General features: G+C 30.9%; 1 protein-coding gene across 1 annotated transcript; it reads left to right on the top strand.

Annotated features, from left to right (window-relative positions):
• The first annotated feature begins 13,797 nt into the window (after window positions 1–13,797).
• Window positions 13,798–17,405, top strand: LOC100787277 (ribosomal RNA small subunit methyltransferase H). The gene is made up of 5 exons (XM_003544585.5): window positions 13,798–14,306; window positions 14,464–14,688; window positions 15,495–15,563; window positions 16,324–16,516; window positions 16,771–17,405. The coding sequence occupies exons 1-5, from the start codon at window positions 13,950–13,952 to the stop codon at window positions 17,181–17,183; spliced, it is 1,257 nt and encodes a 418-aa protein (XP_003544633.1). The 5' UTR covers window positions 13,798–13,949; the 3' UTR covers window positions 17,184–17,405.
• The last annotated feature ends 897 nt before the right edge of the window (window positions 17,406–18,302 follow it).

Genomic DNA, 18,302 nt, shown 5'->3' with positions numbered 1-18,302 from the left:
AGCCCACTAAACCTGTCTCAGAAAAACGACGATCTCGTACTCATTTACCGTTGGATTGTTGTGAAATTTTAGCAGCACGTTCGTAACCCAATTCTGAGAATTCTCACCGTTGGGAATTGTAAAAACATGTTGGAGCTAAGAGAAATACCCTTCGCACCGTAGCTTTATCTTTTCCCGCAGAAACCCAAAACAGTCTCAGTAAAACTACGATCCCAGTTTCGTTAAGCGTTGGATTTTCATAAAATTTGGATATGTTGTTCAAAATTCAATTTTGCACACTTTCACCGTTGGGATTTGCGAGATAATATTCGTGGATGGAGAAAAAGGAATTTCATGAAGATAGTATAAGTGGAGGCTTCAATCTCTTTTCCGTCTCTCTGACATTTGAGAATTTTATCGGGACAGTCAGAGGAATCTCAGGAAACCGTTAGAGATGCTGCTATTGCTGGCTGAAGACACGTGAGTCTGCTCAGAGGTAAGGGATGAGTTATTCACAATTGGGAATTAGTGAGAACATGTGTAGGGATCCTTAGAGATATCAATTAGAATGAGTTTTGGGATGTTTTTGCAATTTTCATTTTATCCTTATAATTATTATAGTGAATTATATATGTTTGACAGACCAATTGTTGTGAAATTGATATGCTATTGTGTTGAACGTGAACCCTATTAATTAGCATTTTTCTAATTAATATGAATTGATGAAATAAAGTAAGGAAAAATTTAGAGAGAGATATTGATTTTGTATTTTCTCTTTTTCTTTCTTTTTAGGTTTTTATATATAATTTTAAAAAATTATCATAATTGAAATTGACCAAAGTGTTCATATAATTATTTTAGAATTTGTGCATTGAAAGCTTACTTTGAAATTTGTGATTCAATATGATGTATGCTAGTTTATATATATATAGGTAGTTATTTATATTAATAATTTATGTAAATAATATTGTAGAGTGTTATAGTATGATTTCAAAAATTATTAAGTGTTGGAGTTTGAGAATATTATGGTTAAATTTGATGAACATGTGTATGTTGTACCTTATGAATATCATTAGGAATGTTATGAGATGGTTGATGTGATGTTATGAGATGTTAAAGTGTGAACATGATATTCGATTGTGAATAAGTGGACGTGTTTAACACTTGATGTTACATTAATTATATTCTGAGCTATGAATTATACAATAACCCGACCAGTGTTTATGCGCAATGTTAAAGAGAAAGTGTAGGTTTCCTATTTAGGAACCAGTGTTAAAGAGAAAATGTAGGTTTCCTATTTAGAAACCAGTGTTAAATTGTAGCGCAATATGTTGTACGTGTTTAACACACGAGTGTGAGGTAGTGGGTATTGTATAATTCACGAGCAGTGTCTGTGTGCTAAAATGATTTTAGGGATTGGACCAGAATCCGGAAGGAAAGGCCCTGGCGGACTCTTCGGAGTGTAGGCCTTGGGGGTCACCGGGTTTGAGTGTTCCTTTAAGCCTATGCTGATCCCATATGGTTGGAGCATTCTCGCTAAACATCGTCACCCTGACTGTTCTCCCTATGATCTTACTTAGTGAGAGTGACCTGACAAACCCATTGTGTGGTGTGTCTTGTTACGTACTCCTAAGTGCCCCAGGGTGGTTTTTCACTGACATGGTACCACATTGCATATAGGCTTGAGTCTTAGCATAACTGTCTCATGCGTTTGCTAATTTTTTATTATGAAATTGATGTATTATTATGTTTTGATCAGAGCGTGTGATTCTTGTGTAATGTGATTGATGATTCAAAAGTGTGATTGATGGATGAAAAGTGAACTGTGAATGACAAAGTGGTGGAATTACGTGAATTACGTGTAAGTAAGTTTTATTTGGTTTATATGATATGTATATCTAGTTGTCTTGTTTCTCTATTAGTTAGGAATGTGATAACTCACTCCCCGTGTGTTGTTTGTGTTTGAATCCTGTGATGATCTTGAACTTTGTGTTTGGGGGAGCAGATAACTAGGTGAATTGCTTTAAGGAACATTGTGCTGAAGGACATCGAGACACAATGTTCTGATAGGATGTGATAGTGAGACATAAGTTTTTATATTAATTGCATGATGTTAGTCTATTTTATTTTATTTCACTGATTTAACAAAATATCTATGTAAATTTTGACGGCCTTATTTTGAGTCGAATATGTTTTAATAAGTTTTAATTGATAATAGTGAAGTGAATGTGAACCTTTTACCAGTGTGAATTTGGTTACCGATATTTTTATATATTTTGTTTATTTATATATATATCAGGGTAGAGGGTGTCACATTGGTCAACTTGCAACTTGCTGCCATAGGAGAAGATATAGGCTGAGCTCCAATCATTTTTGTCTTCTGCAAGAGATCTCTAATGTACTTGCTTTGAGAGATAATAAGAGAGCCATTAGGAAGATGTGTTCAACCTCAATGCCCAAAAAATAATCCAATTTTCCAAGCTATTTGAGGGAGAATGTAACATTAAGTTTGGAAGTCAATTGCTAAACCAGGGAGGAATCAAGAAGAGTAGACTTCAATTTGTAAAATAGTAGGGAGGAATCACACTTAATGGAGATAAACCTAAACTGAAGAAGAGTAGACTTCAATTTGCCAAACCACTGCGTTGGTGCTTGTTTAAGACCATAAAGTGTCTTGTTGAGTTTGCGGACTAATGCTTTTATCTTATGCCCAAAACTAGGAGGTTGTATATTATGTCATTTTCAATCAATCAATTGCATTTTTAATTTTCTTTAACATAGGTTCACTGTCTAAAAGTTTATTCTATTGGTAGGGTTCTACGGTAGCCATAGATAAAACTCAACCTTGAAAAATGATTAAAAGAGAATTATTGTCTCAAATGATAGAAAAGTAATATAGTGAGGTTATTTTAAAATATTTATGTACTCTAATTTAATACATGCATACATTTAATTTTAAATTCAGTTCTAATCAATTCTAACTCGAGAGTTTGTTCTCTATATTAGGAGACTTGAAAATGCAAGATCAAGTGATACATGTCATATTAACAACTTTCATGCAAAACAAAATGTCTTGATTCTTGAGGTTGTAATTAGTTCTTTAATTAACTACTTCTAAATTACATGAAAAACCACCACCTAACATATACATGACATTGTGCGACCTATTTTGTAGTTTTTCAAAAGACAAGAAACTATGGATGATGTGTTCTACAAAGAATTAAGAAGAATCCTTCAAAGGTTAATAAGTATTCAAATTTAATGTTATTGGTTCATTAATATGTTTTCTTATAGGTTAACTAAAAATAATGATAAAATTGACATTTGTTTTCATAAATTGCAGGAAGCTAAAGATCATCCTAAAATGCATGTATTGTTTGGTTTACCAATTAAGGAAGATCAATGATTACCAATTATTGTAGTATTATACATAAATAGTATTTTTCCTTTGACTTTTATGAATGCAATATTTTGTAACTTTTTTCCTTTGTATATAATTTAATTTATTTATATTACTGCAACACACATCAATACACAATATGATAAATTGAATAAAAATTAATTTTAACGTGAGAAACGTGATAGCGAAATAGAAATGCATATACACATGCACGATAACGCATGTGTTTCTGCTAGTTTTTATAACTAGTATTTATATTCGTGTTATGCACATGATTTTGTTTATTTTATGTTGGACATGAATAATAATTAGTTAAATTAGAATTTATATTTTAAAATAAACTTTGTAATTAAATATTTCTTATGCAAATTAAATATTTTTTAAAACAATTTACATTCCTATAAATATTTAACTGTTTAAATCCACTATATTTTATTGACTAAAATTGTTTTTTGTTACATATTATAATTTCTTAATTAATTTTTATAATGTACATATATATATTTCAAATTTTATTTCTTTAAAAAATATTAATCTGGAAATAATAATTTCAACTAACTTTATAAAACATATTATTTTGCATCGTATAAGAAGTAAAAATATAGTAAAAATTTTGTGTAACTCCCTTTGAATTTATAGTCGAAAATATATTTATCAAATATTTAATACATAACTATCACTCTTCATCTCATTCCCTTCAATTGGATTCCAAGATAGATCAAATTCACCTTTTCAATTATAGTTTAATTATAATTAATCTTTTTCTAAAGTATGCATGATAAATTGATGTTTGCCTGTTCTTTTACAAGAGTTTTTGTCTTCCTTTTAATTCAATTCATGTACTTTTATTGGCAAAACTCATTTATGTTGGTTGTTTGATTTAGACAAGACAAAGATTGAAAAAATGTGGAAATTTTGTAAAATTCAGACAATATCAAATAACTAATGTTGTCGTCCACTCTATCATTGTCACCCATCGCCTAACAATTAACAATCTCCACCTTGGTTCAATAACATTTCTGAATTACAAGTAACTCAATTCATTTTCAGCAATCTACGTTAAGTAGATCCAGACGGTGCATGAATTTGCTTCTTGGAACAGGCTTCATGAACATATCAGTTGGATTCTCCCTTGTATCAACATATTAGTTTCGTGAACACCATTACAAACATGAGACTACTTATAACACTCGCACAAGGAACACCAAACATTTATTCCCTTTTTGATTTTGACTTAGCAACATTGAGTTCAGTGAGAGAAATGGATGTTGTTAAAGGAGTACAAATTGGTTTTGCAAATGTCATCCCAAAATGATTCAACACTTTTTGATTGTATTCCTTCTGAGATAAGAAAAGCTTTTTCTGGACTCGGTCTCTCTTGATCTCCATACCCAAAATATTTTTTGTAGCTCTCATATCTTTCATCTCAAACTCATTATTGAGTAGTGACTTCAGATTCTAAATTTCAAACTTGTCTTGAGATGCTATGAGTATACACATGGAGTAACACATAAATGTGGGAACATTGTCCACCTTACTATGATAGACACATGAATCATAAGGAATTTTGTTGTACTCATGAGAAACAATGAACTCATTGAATCTTCTGTACCACTGTCTTGGAGGTTTCTTCAGTCCATAGAGTGACTTCTTCAACCTACAAATATAATTTCTTTCCTTGCACCACAAAACCTTCAAGTTGTTGCATCGGAATGTATTCCTCCAGTCTTCCATGGAGAAAGGTTGTTTTGACATCGAGTTGCTCTAACTCCATGTCTAGAGTTGCTACAAGAGCCAGTAAAAACATGTATTGAAGTGTGTTAAACTACTAGAGAGAAAATGTCATTGTAGTCCACTCTTTCTTTCTGATTGTAGCCTTTAGGTATCAGAAGTGCTTTATACTTGATGACTTATCATTGGTTGACCCGAATTTCTTCTTGTAGATCCACTGGCACCCCATTACTCATCTGCCATTAGGAAATTCAACTAAATCCTAAGTCTAGTTTTTCTAAAGGGATTCCATCTCTTCATTCATAACCATCGTCTAGTCTTTAGCTTCATAACAGGGAATTGTTTCCTGATAAGTGGTTGGTTCGAATGAATTAATTTCTTTTGCTACTTGGAGCGCATAAGACACTATATTATCAAAGCTATATCTTTTAGGTGCTTTAATTTGTCTTTGAGACTTTTTAGGTGTTGTGGTTTTTGGCTGCTTTGGATGGTTCTAACTCGTCCAGGTAGACTCCTCAATTGGTGCAGAATTTTGATGTTGAGCTCGCATTTGAAGTTCCTCATTTGTCTCATTAGGTGCTTCGAACTGCTTCTGATCACTAAAGTTTTTTATTATAGGGCTCTCGAACTCCACCTACTTAGTGACATCTTTAGTCTTGCCCAAATCTTTTTTTCAGATTTAGAATGTAGCATAGAAAGTTCATAAAAAATGACATATCTACTTAAAATGATCTTTCTTTTTTACGGAGACCAGATTTCAAATTCTTTGACTCCATCTCCATAGCCCATAAAGACACATTTCTGGACTCTAGGCTCTAGCTTACCTTCAGTTACATGATAATATGTTAGACATGCAAACACCTAACATTGAGTATTCAACAAGTTTGTTAGACCATACTTCACTACGAGTTCTAAAATCTATGATAGTGGATGGTGAATGATTCTTGAGATAGTATGTTGTGTTGATTGTTTCAGCCCAGAAACTCCTATTCAACCCTAAATTGGATAGAATGTATTTGGCCCTTTCCAATAGGGTCTTGTTTATTCTTTCAGCTACTCCATTCTGCTACAAAGTATAGCGTACGTTACACTATCTTGTGATGCCTTTATCTTTATAGAATTCATTGAATTTCGTAGAATAGAATTCCAAGTCATTGTCAATCCTAAGACACTTCACTATCTTTCCTATTTAATTCTTCATAAGAATCGTCCAATGCTTGAAACATTTAGAAGCTTTAGATTTTTGCTTCATCATGAATACCCATGTCATCCTGGAGTAATCATTGATGATGGAAATGAAGTACCTTGCACTCTCCCAGTGATGGAACTCTCAAAGGCCCCTAGCAGTCATAATGGACATAGTCCAATATGGCCTTTGTAGTGTGCACAACCTTTGGGAATTTCGTTAGATACCGTGCTCACAAAACAGAAGAGGTTCCACCTTATGATTTCCGTGTAAGCCTTGCTTGCTCAAAATTTCCAGTTTTTTTTACACTCATGTGACCCAGACACAGATACCACAAAGAATTATTATTGGACGAGCCATTGGGTGCATGGCTCCCAACTTGTGAAACTGTTAAAATAGAGCCTATCACATTGGACCCTTGAAGGATGTACAAATTTCCTTTTTTGGTTTGCTGCATTAGCACAAACTTTCCTTTCCCTCTGATTTGCATAACTCCACCTTAAACCCACCAATAAAAACCTTTCGAATCCATTGCACCCATAGAGACTAGATTTTTCATAAGCTTTGGAACATGACAAACCTTGGTTAAGGTTCTAACAATCTCATCATGAGTTTTGATTTGTATAGAACCTATACTGACTGACTTGTAAAGAGTATTGTTCCCCATCAGAACATTACCACTAGACTTCTCCTCATATGTTATGAACCAGCTTCTATGTGGACACATATGATAAAAACAACCTGAGTCTAATATCCATTGTTTAGAATGTTGTTGTGGTTGTTCATCAACAACCAGAACCAAATCATTTTTTTGGTGAGAAATCATTTTGAACCACAACAACAACATTATCTTTATTTGCTTTCTTTGGACAATCTTTCTTCTAATGACTAGGTGTTATTTGGATCAACCTTGCTCTTCTTACTACCTTTTTCTTTCTTCTTCTTCTACCTTTTAGTAGAACCAGCCACCAATAATCTAGATGCAAAGGCTTTAACACCATTCCTAGACACTTTAGTCAAAGCTCTCTGGAATAGAGATTAGACGTGAGTTCTTCAACTGTAATGGAGTCCTTGCAAACATTAAGAGAACTCACATAATTTTTATAGGAAGGAAGGAGAGAGGTTAACATAATCATTACCAAATCTTCATCTTCTATGTTGACATCAATGTCACAAAGCTCCATCAGAATAAAGTTTAACTCATCAAGATGTTCTTTTAATGGTGTACCTTCTCTCATTCGGAGGCCAAACAAACATCGTTTTAGAAATAACTTGTTACATATTGATTTCATCATGAAAAGTTTCTCTAGCTTGAGCCATAACGCAAAAGCGATTTTCTCTTAAGAAACTTCATAAAGAACTTCATCAGACAGCGACAAGAGAATTAGTGAGTGAGCCTTTTCATCTTGCAACTCAAGGACTGACTTATCAACCTTCAAAGTTTGATCAAAGAGAGGTGCTCAGACTCCCTCTTCTTTCAACAAGACACACATATCTTGATGTGCTAGAGGTTGAAGCTATTCTTCCCTAGGAATTTCTCAATCTTAATTGTGTTGACCGTCTTCTTTATCAAAACTTGAAGACAAAGTACAAACAAAACAAAATGGTTGATCTCTGATGACTTAAACCCACCATGAAAAAGATGCAAAAATGATTTGAATCGATGTTCTAGATACCAAGTTGTTGGGTTTAAGATTGAGAAATACGCAAATAGATAGGGAAAAAAGATGATAGAAGGAGAAGAGATATCACACAAATGGTTATGTTTATTACGAATAATAGAGTTTACAATGAAGGGGTTCAAAATGCTTTCTAGCTAACTAAACCCAGAAAGCAAAGCTCCTTATAAAGGAAACGATAGCTAAATGTTTAACAAAAAATGGTTACAACAAAAAAAAACAAAAAATAGTTATAATTACAACACAACCTATATTAATGAACCACCAGACTGGACCCTCTTTTTTACGTGACCGAATGCTTCTCCAGATTATAGAAGATTAGATGACCAATACAGAAGACAAGAGTACTGGACCAGATGATCAATGTTGTTGTCCCCCTATCTTTATAGTCCAACAGTCAACATATTTGTTAGTATCTTTTCAATTATCTTAACCTTCAAAAATACTATCAAACATTTCAAGATTTTCACTCAACATTCTCATCTTCTACAAATATGAGAATGATTAAAAAAACATTTTCTAAGGATATTAATTACTGAAGATCCATAAATACAAATGCATACATTAAAATTAAAAATTTTCATGTTTTCTTTTTGTTTTACGAAATTGACTTACATCAACTAATGTGTCTTGATAGGACTAATCCTTGAATTGAGGGTTAGTCTCATTAAGTTCAAAAAAATGAAGCTTGTGAGGATACCTGGAATTCCACCAGAAAGCTAACTGCTTTAAATATGATGCTTACCAAAAAAATAATTTTTGAACTAAAATAATTTGTGAATGTTTTAAAAAAATCTCATTACAAATGATAAATTATTTATCACACATTTAAAATATTCCTTCTATGTACACATTAGAATAACTATATTGAATAAGAGTATTTTAATGGTCAATTTTCAACCAGAGTGTTTTTAGTTTTTTTTTTCTTTCAATTTCTTATCTCTCTTACTTTCTAGTTTTATTTTTATTTTGGAATTGAGTTTTAATATTTTTTAAAAGAAATTATCAATAATTAAAAATAACCTTGATCATAATATAAATTATTTTTTAATTTAATTTCTATTTTATATGTTAGTATAATTTATATATTTTAAAAGTATTTATTATTATAATTTTTAATTATATAAAATAAATATTTATTAGTATAGAATTGAATAAAAAAAAAATATAACACAAAGTAGTTGATTTGGGCACATTAGCATTTGCTTACGAGGTCATGGATCTTCATATTCGTTGTATATTACTTTCTCTATTTCAAAATAAGTGTTGTATTTGAAAAAAAAAATCTCAAAATAAGTGTCATGTTTAGTTTTTCAATGTAACATTAATTGTTATTTTTCACAAGTATCTCTAATAAATGTCATTTTAATTTTTGAATCTAAATTTTTATCAACTTGAGAGTATATAGAAGGCGAGTCAAATGAGAATGATATCTTATGTTATAATAAAAATGATTAATCTCAACCGTTAGATTAAAATGAAAAGTAAAAATTAAAACATTTTAAATTCAAATTAAAATCTCGTTTAATCACAAAATCTTTGTAAGATTTACCAAACATAAAATCAATATCTTAAAGATTTAATTTATGACATCCTAAAATATCTTAAAACTATCATCACCATGACCACACCCACCACCATATCAATCACTGTTGCTATCACGAACATCACTATTCTAATCGTTATTGTCACTATCATCATCGTGACTAATGTCATAACCACTATTATTGTCACCAACAAGGTCGCTATTGTTGTTGTCACCACTGCTAGTGGCGGCGATGACAACAACGGTCATATTGGTAGCAATGGCGGTAGTCATGACGATGATCATAATGATGGTGGTGGTAACGACGACGACGACAGTGATAATTATGGTGATGATCTTGATACAAATTAAATTTAAGTTATTTGATTTTTTTATTTGATAAATTTTATGATTAAATGAATTTTTAATTTGAATTTAAGATGTTTTTATCTTTCATTTTAAGCTAATAGTTGATTTTAGACGTTCTCATTTTCATATTTAATAATTATTCTCATATCATACATCTTTTATATATATATATATATATATATATATATATATATATATATATATATATATATATATATAAAAGATGTATGATATGAGACCCACAATCCATATGTACCACCACCCGATGTATACCTACCAAAAAGCTGGTTACTAAGTTAGAATCAACAAAATAGGTTAAACTCTCTTACTCTTGTTCTCTCTCTATATGCCCATTTATTTAATACTACTCTTTTTATAAAAAATTTACTCATTTATTTATCAAATAAATAATTTAGGATGATACTTATTTTGTAACTTAAGAAGTAACATTTATTCTTGACATCTGCATCCAACAATACTTGCTGGTTTTTTCAAAAAGTCATATTTAAAAAATTCAAATTTCCCATTAAATTGATAATACATTAACAATATCATACTTTAATGAGGGTCAAAGATGTCAATGTACATTTAACACAAATTTAACACTTATTTTTTCGCCGCTACAGCCTACAGTAACCATTCTTCAAGTGATCCACCGAGAGCCAATTTGCGCAAAGTCCACGTTAGAATTCACCTTATTTTATGTTTGTAAGCAGATGGAGATACTTTTGTATATGCACCCAACCAATAGTGAATAGATAATAGACAAGTAATAAAATATGAAGAAAAAAAATTATATTATATTATTTATCGTATTTAATTTGATTCCTTCTAATAAGGAAATGATACAATTAGTTTTCTTTAATAAATATTTAATTTCACAAAAATATGTTAAATATTTATAGAATAAAAGAATAATATCTTGTTATCTTTTGTTTATGTAAATGAAATATAATATTTGACCAACTGATTAAATCAGAAATTTTATAAAAATATTTTATTTTTTAATGTATCTTGTATTATTAATTAAAATTTATGAGATTCCTCTTTACAAGAAATATATTAATTAAAAACATATTATTAATTAAAATGATTAATATACTAAAAAGATATCTTTTGAGTAAATATATTTTTTCTTGTTGAATGTATGAATAAATTGATGTAGATTTTTTTTAGCTTAACTAGATTGAAGGGAGAATTTTATCGTTAATAGTGATTGATCTTATCCGACTCAAATAAGATTATTTCAAGTGAAAGATACTTGTGATCTAGACAAAACAAATACTAAGAATGATATGTCCTAAGTAAATATTTTTATTATTGAATGTGTGAATCACCTAACATAAAATTGTTTTAACTTAACCGATGTCTTGACTTAGAGTCCTAGGCATGTAATTGCATTTAATGCTCAGCGAGAGAGTTTTTCCGCCCATAGACCATAGTGATAGTGGTCCTACTCGGTTCAAAAAGAATTGTGAAGCATATTATCTGGACCAACAAAAAAATACTAAAAAGTAAAAATGATGTCTTGTGAGTGAGTATACTTTCTTTTGTTGAACAACTAACCAAACATAATAATATAAAATATACTAAAAATATATATAAGATATATTTATAATAATTCCTATAATTTTATAAGAAATAATAATCTTGTAAAATATATTAAAAATACATGTAAATTATATTTATAAAATTTCTCATTTAATTAGTAACATATTTTATTTATTTACGAGAAATATTAATATCCATCCTAATTGGTGTGTATTAACATTTAACACAAAATTTTGGACTAAAACTCATTTGTTTTTTTGTTTTCTAAAATTTATTTTAAAAAATAAAATAAAAATATTTTTTTTCTCTCTCTTATCTTTGTTTTCACATTTCTCTCCTATAAAATATGTGATTTGTTTTTTTTTTAAGTTAAAGGATAAAGTACAGTGTAATGTCTTTAAATTAAATTTTGAAAAACAAAAGAATTTATGGTTTTCTAGTCCAAATTTTTTTATGTTGAATGTTAATGCACACCAACTAAGGTGGATATTAACATTTTTCTTTATTTATTTACATAAACGAAAGATAATTTGAGAAATTATTTTTTATTATTTTATTAAAATATTTAACATATTTTTATAAGATGAAATCTTTGCTAAAGGAAACTAACTATAATATTCCCTAATTAGAAGGAATCAAATTAAATCTAATAAATAAATAATAATTTTTTATATTTTATCACTTGGGTGTGTGTGCATATACAATTAATAATGTATATGTAAGGATTAATAACTAAGGGATTGTTTAATTGGTGGGTTAAGATATAATATGATAACATGGTCGTGTTGCTTATCTTGTTGTTGACATTAAATTTTGGTAGTATTAATACCTATCATGTTACTTTAGGGAACATTTAGTCCACAGACTATTTATTTTTCTCGGGATTATAGGATTGGAAAAATTTATTCCCACGTTTGTTATGAGATAATAAAATATTATTGCAAGATATAACACATATTTTTAAAAATATTCAAGAATAACATTCCCATATCATAATCTAAGAAAATAAATTCACAGGATTAAAGAAATAGTTTGTAAAATAAACATTCTTTAGTATATTTCTTATCTTGAGGAAGGAACTGAATTAGAATCAACAAAATAGGTTAAACTCTCTTACTCTTGTTCTCTCTCTATATGACATAATAAAATATAATTATATTATATAGTATAATAATTATTATAACATTTAATCTATTACATAAAATATGTATAATATTATTATGACAAAAATATATAAGATTTATACATAATGTATGCAGGGACGAATTTAGGTATATGCATGAGAAAAATATTAAATAAAAATAAATAAATAATATTTATAAGGAAAAATCAATAAGAAAAATATGGTATTGAATTAATATTTGTTTATTTTCTTTCTAGTAGTGAATCTATTTCTATTTTTACACATAAAAATAATTAGAAAGATTTTTATAAATCTCATTATTTATTATATAATTATTTATAAAAATTAGATATTTAAATTATTGTGCAAAAATAAAATTCCAACTTCCTCTTTGATACATTCCTAAATCCTTTCCTGCATGTATATAACAAATATAAGGTTAATTGTCTCCCTATTTTTTAAAATATAATTCCTTATTTTTTAATTAAAATATTCCGTCCTTCATTTTAAAAAATCTTAATTTTAGTTTACACGTCCCCACTTTTAAAACACATTTAAGCTTAAAAGATAAAATTGTTTTAGTAAAAGACAAATCTTATATTCATTTTCATTTTTCTTTTTAAGTACACTTTCCTTTCTTATTTTAATTTGGTTATGATTTAAATGTCCTTTTTTTTTCAAACCTTATTCTTTCTTTAACACTCCTTCTTTCTTTCACTTCCTATATGACCTATGATTTAATATCTTGTTTTAAGCTTTCATGCTTGTTTTTTTTGCCGAACATTAGGATTTTTCATCCTCCCAAGCTCCCAAAAACGATAAATTGTGCTTCTTTTTTGTGATTTATGCATAATTAAAAAAATAAAGTTGTGAGAGAAAGAAAATTAAAATCGATGTAGTGACTATTTGAATTTTTTTAAAATTCTATAAAATAATTTCTGGAATAAATTTTTTACATTTTACATCCTAAAAAACACTTTCCAAAATACAAAATCTAAAAAAGTAGTTTTCAAAACCTTATTATTGTATTTCGGAAAATAATTTCCGGAATGATGTTTCATTTTTACATTTTGAAAATTACTTTCTATAACTAAAAAAATTAAAGTCACATTCCGGTAACAACTTTCTCGAATAATGATTAAACAGCATATAAGGATATTTTGCGTATAAAGATTATTAATATTAGTAAAAAAATTAAATTAAAATAAAAGGGAAATATACTTAAAAATAAAAGAAAATGAATATAGCAGATGCTAGAAGAAAAAAAATGAAAAATAAGATATTCCCGTTTGTTAAGACGATAAACCACCACCACCGTTAGTTTAGGTTTGAAGCAAGCAAGTTCCGGGATGAGTAAACCCAGATAGTGGCACTGTTTGGGTTAGGTTCGTCCCCAGATCCCAGAAATGGCGCTGCTTTCCAGGATAACAACATCCTCATTACTACTATCCCTATCCTCCAAACCCATTTGCAACGCCTTTCTGCTTTCTCGTTCAACCGCCACAACCTGCACAAAACATCAGAACAAGAAGAAAAAGGAAAACGCCAAAGCAGCGTTGGCGAAGGAGAAGCGCAGAACCCGTTCCGACAAACAGTTCAACCACGACGCAATAATCGAGCGTTGCAACATAAACGACACTGACACCGACACCAAGTTCTCTCACGTTCCTGTGATGCTGGGCGAAGTCTTGGACGTGTTCTCCTCTACTTTCTTAACCTCCTTCGTCGATTGCACTCTCGGCGCCGCAGGCCACTCCACCGCCGTTAGTATTCTTATTCTTCTTTAGTCTTCCTGAATGTGTAAAAAGTGTGTCATCGAAATGCCATATCCATTTACGTATTACCAAAATGGTCATTTACCTTTCAAATTTTGGAATTTTAAGTATGTTATTGAAGGGATTGAGGAATGGAATGAAACAGGTGATCAAGGGGCATCAAGAGTTGAAGTATTTCGTGGGGATGGACGTGGACTCTGTCGCACACGACATTGCCCAGCCTCGTCTTGATGCCGTTTTGAACGGTGGTGTCAAAGCGATTACCGTTTTGAGGAATTTTAGAGACGTCAAGTCTGTGCTTAGAGAATTTGATGAGCTAAAGTTGGGGGTTGACGGCATCTTAATGGACTTGGGGATTTCCTCTATGCAGGTTCGTTCCGAAACTTTATATGTATACCCTTCATTTACTTGTGGCGTGTTTGGATAATCTTCTCCATAAGCACTTGTAGGGGAAAACAATTGGAAGAGACAACAGGAAAGAAAAGTGAAATAAGCTTCTCCATAACCTGAAATCGGCATATGCATTAGTTAAAAATAAGTTTTTGGAGAAGCTAATATGAAAGATCTTCTACAAATTAGCTTTATGCATAAGCTAATTTTAACTTATGATTCATTTAACTTCTCTGTAAGCACTTATAAGAGAAGGAAATACAAAGGAAATTGAATTGAACTTTTCTTGTAAGCTAAAATCAACTTATACATATAGACATTTGGAGAAGTTAGATGAGAAAACTAATATAAAAGTTAAGTACATAAAATTGATTTTATTATACATTATAGTTTGTGATTAAATGACATTGTTCAAACCATGGTAGTTTGTGATTAGATCACAATGTGAAAACCATTTGCGCAATCAACGCATACACTATTTATTCTTATGAATTCTAAGTGGTTCAATGAAAGAGAAATGAGAGGTACAGATTTTTATATTCATTGACTGCCGACAGCATTTAGTTACAGTTGTATCAGACAGTTAGAGAGGTAGCCAATCCTCAAAAATTTGGTTAGGATAAATAATTCTACATACGCTAATATCTCTAATACGGACCCTAATTTAAAACTATGATATGATTGTATCTAGTGGCACTAGAATTTGTGGTTGAGTATTTTGAATCTTTGACAAAGTCGTGATTAAGAGCACTTATTTTATTTTTTTTTGTTTTTTTTTTGGTTTAGGTAGATGATCCTGTGAGAGGATTCAGTGTGCTTGGTGATGGACCACTTGATATGCGGATGGATCCTCAGGTATAGTTTCAGGCATTTTGGATCTCTGAAATTTATGGTCATTTGAGGAAGAATGTGGTCAATAAATATGGTGGCAAGGAAACTATTGATTGTTTTTACCTTTTTAGATTACGTATAATGTTGTTGCTGACCTGCTGGGATGGCACAAGATAAATGTCGTTTAACATTGTCGGATGATTTTCTTTGTAGTCTCTTAACTCTTTGCTTGGTTAGTATGGTTAAATCCAAGACATAAAATTCTATTTCTAAATGGTTTGGCTTCTCTAAACAGGGACGCATTTTAGAGGGAAAGTGTGGAGTTATAACCATTGATTGGAAATCAATGGTATTGTAACAAAATACATGTACATATATATACCAAGTCAGGGGGTTGTTAAAGTTCATTCTCTTGTTTTTCTAATCAACAATACAAGTCTACATTTTTCTCTCTAAAGTGAATCTCTTTCGTTAAAGGAGTCAAATTTATTTCTATAACCCCTTCATAGATATATGGCCTGGCTTGTGCATCCATCTAAACAATGCTGGAAACTTCTTTGATGGCTTTCTTCAATCTTTCTTGTTAACAAAATGTGTCAATTTCCTCTTTTACAACAAACTATAATACTTTTGTTGTATTAACCCTAAAAAAAATGAATACTTTTGTTGTTTTTGTAAATTAAAGCAAACAAGTTTCTTGTATAATGATATCCGTTTGCCCATTTGTTGCAGAGTAATACATAAATTTTCTTTCCTATTGAACTGATGCACAGGCCTGTGACAGGCAAGTCTTAAAGCAGAAGACATATTAAATTCCTGGCCAGATTCTGAAGTGGGCCGTATCCTAAGGGAGTACGGGGAAGAAAGTAATTGGCGAACTCTGCAAAAGAAAATTGTCAATGCCCGATTACATGGTGGATTGCATTCGACTAGTGACTTGCTCGATCTTATTCGGCGCGTGGCTCCTCCAATGAGAGGTAGTTCCTTCTCCCGTTTTCTTTTGTAGCTCTGTTTTCTCTTTTGACTATAAGCATCAGTTCTCATTCATGCCATTAATTGATTATCACATATGTTTCTGTTATGTTCTCTACAATACCATTCCTGATCTTCATGTATGCCTACTTTCGAAGAGAATTTATAACATGCTTTTGCATTCTGCTTTCAAATTTTTTTATTAGTGTGAACTGTAATTAAAGTCATACAAATTTGAATTACATTGTAATACTAATAGGTGGACGGCAAGGTTGGATAAAGACGGCAACCCGGGTGTTTCAAGCTCTGAGAATCGCTGTTAATGATGAACTGAAGACACTTGAGGATTCTCTCTATTATTGTTTTGATTGCCTTGCACCTGGGGGTAGGCTTGCTGTCATATCTTTTCATAGTCTAGAGGACAGAATTGTGAAACAGACATTTCTTAACATAATCAAAGGGAGCAAAGATGTGGAAGAAAGGGAGAGCCTCAACAGTGATTTGAGGAAGACTAGTGATGAAATCAAAGAAAAAGAAGCATGGATAAAGCAAGTAATATATGGATCAAATGGAACAATTCTCACTAAAAGACCAATCACGCCATCAGGAGAAGAAGAAAAATTAAACCGGCGAAGTAGAAGTGCAAAGCTCAGGGTTATTCAGAAGCACTGAAGATGATAAAACATGGCAAATTGTAGTTTAGTGTAGAGTTTTTAGAAATACCTGGATTCATAATCTTGTCGGTAACTTGGTTAATCTTTATTAAAAAAATAAAAAGTTGCTATGTTCACAAGTCCTCTTTAAAAGAGAAAGGTCAAAAGGGACTTGTGCATACGGTTGCAAATTACCTGATGTCTATTTTAACTAGAAATTTCTAGCAAATTACTGTCTAAAGATTTGGATTTTAGTAATTCATCTGCTTAGGCTTTAAACATTCAGCAGTTTATATGTAGTTGAAGTCCTAATTTAATTGTAGCACAAGTGTCATGAGTTTACTTAATGCCATGAAGCGGAAAGAAAGAATATAACAGGTTTGAGATTAACATTGGAAAGAAAGAATATAACAGGTTTGAGATTAACATTGGAAAGAAAGAATGGAAAAAGTAAATAATGAATTTTTAAATGTTCTAATTTTAAGTTTAACTAGATAATTTGCTAAAGTAATTTACCAAAAACTTTCGAAGTTCGAGTGGAATGATTTATAATTTTAATTTCATTGAAACAAAATTTGGGAAATTTATTTTTAAATGTGATTATTATGTGAGGGTAAGTCTAGTAAAAGGAATTGTCTCTCTTCTTACTGATTACAGTTTAAAGTTTTATTAAAAGAGACGACAACATGTAATACTTGACTTTAATACAATTCTTAATCACTTTGTGATTTAAGGTAAGTTGTCAATTTCCTGACTTGCTAAGAAAAATGTAATTGGTCTCTCTTGCTAAGAGTTCAAGCCAATTTTGAAACAATAATCAGCAGAGTGTTGCTAGGTGCATCCAGCATTTTTGTAGGTGCACTCAACAATTGAGGTGAAAAGCCCGTAATGTCCCTGGCTTAATTATTTTAAAAAAACGCGAGACTCTCTCTCTCCCGCTACTCTGTCTCTCGTGTTGTGTTTCGGTTTCTTCTTCCTCACAGCGTTTTCCTCTCTTCTTCCTAAGACCGTTTCCTTCTTCTTCCTCACCTCAGCCATTTTTGTATTGTTCTTGCTCACCTCACCGGCGTCTCCATTTGTCACCATTGTCGGGAAAGGTTCTTCTTCTTCTTCAGCCACCAACCATTGTTGTCGTGAA

This window comes from Glycine max, chromosome 14, assembly GCF_000004515.6.
Source record: "Glycine max cultivar Williams 82 chromosome 14, Glycine_max_v4.0, whole genome shotgun sequence".
Lineage (NCBI taxonomy): Eukaryota > Viridiplantae > Streptophyta > Magnoliopsida > Fabales > Fabaceae > Glycine > Glycine max.
Note: the sequence above shows the minus strand (reverse complement) of the source record. Positions and strands in the feature narration are given on the sequence as shown.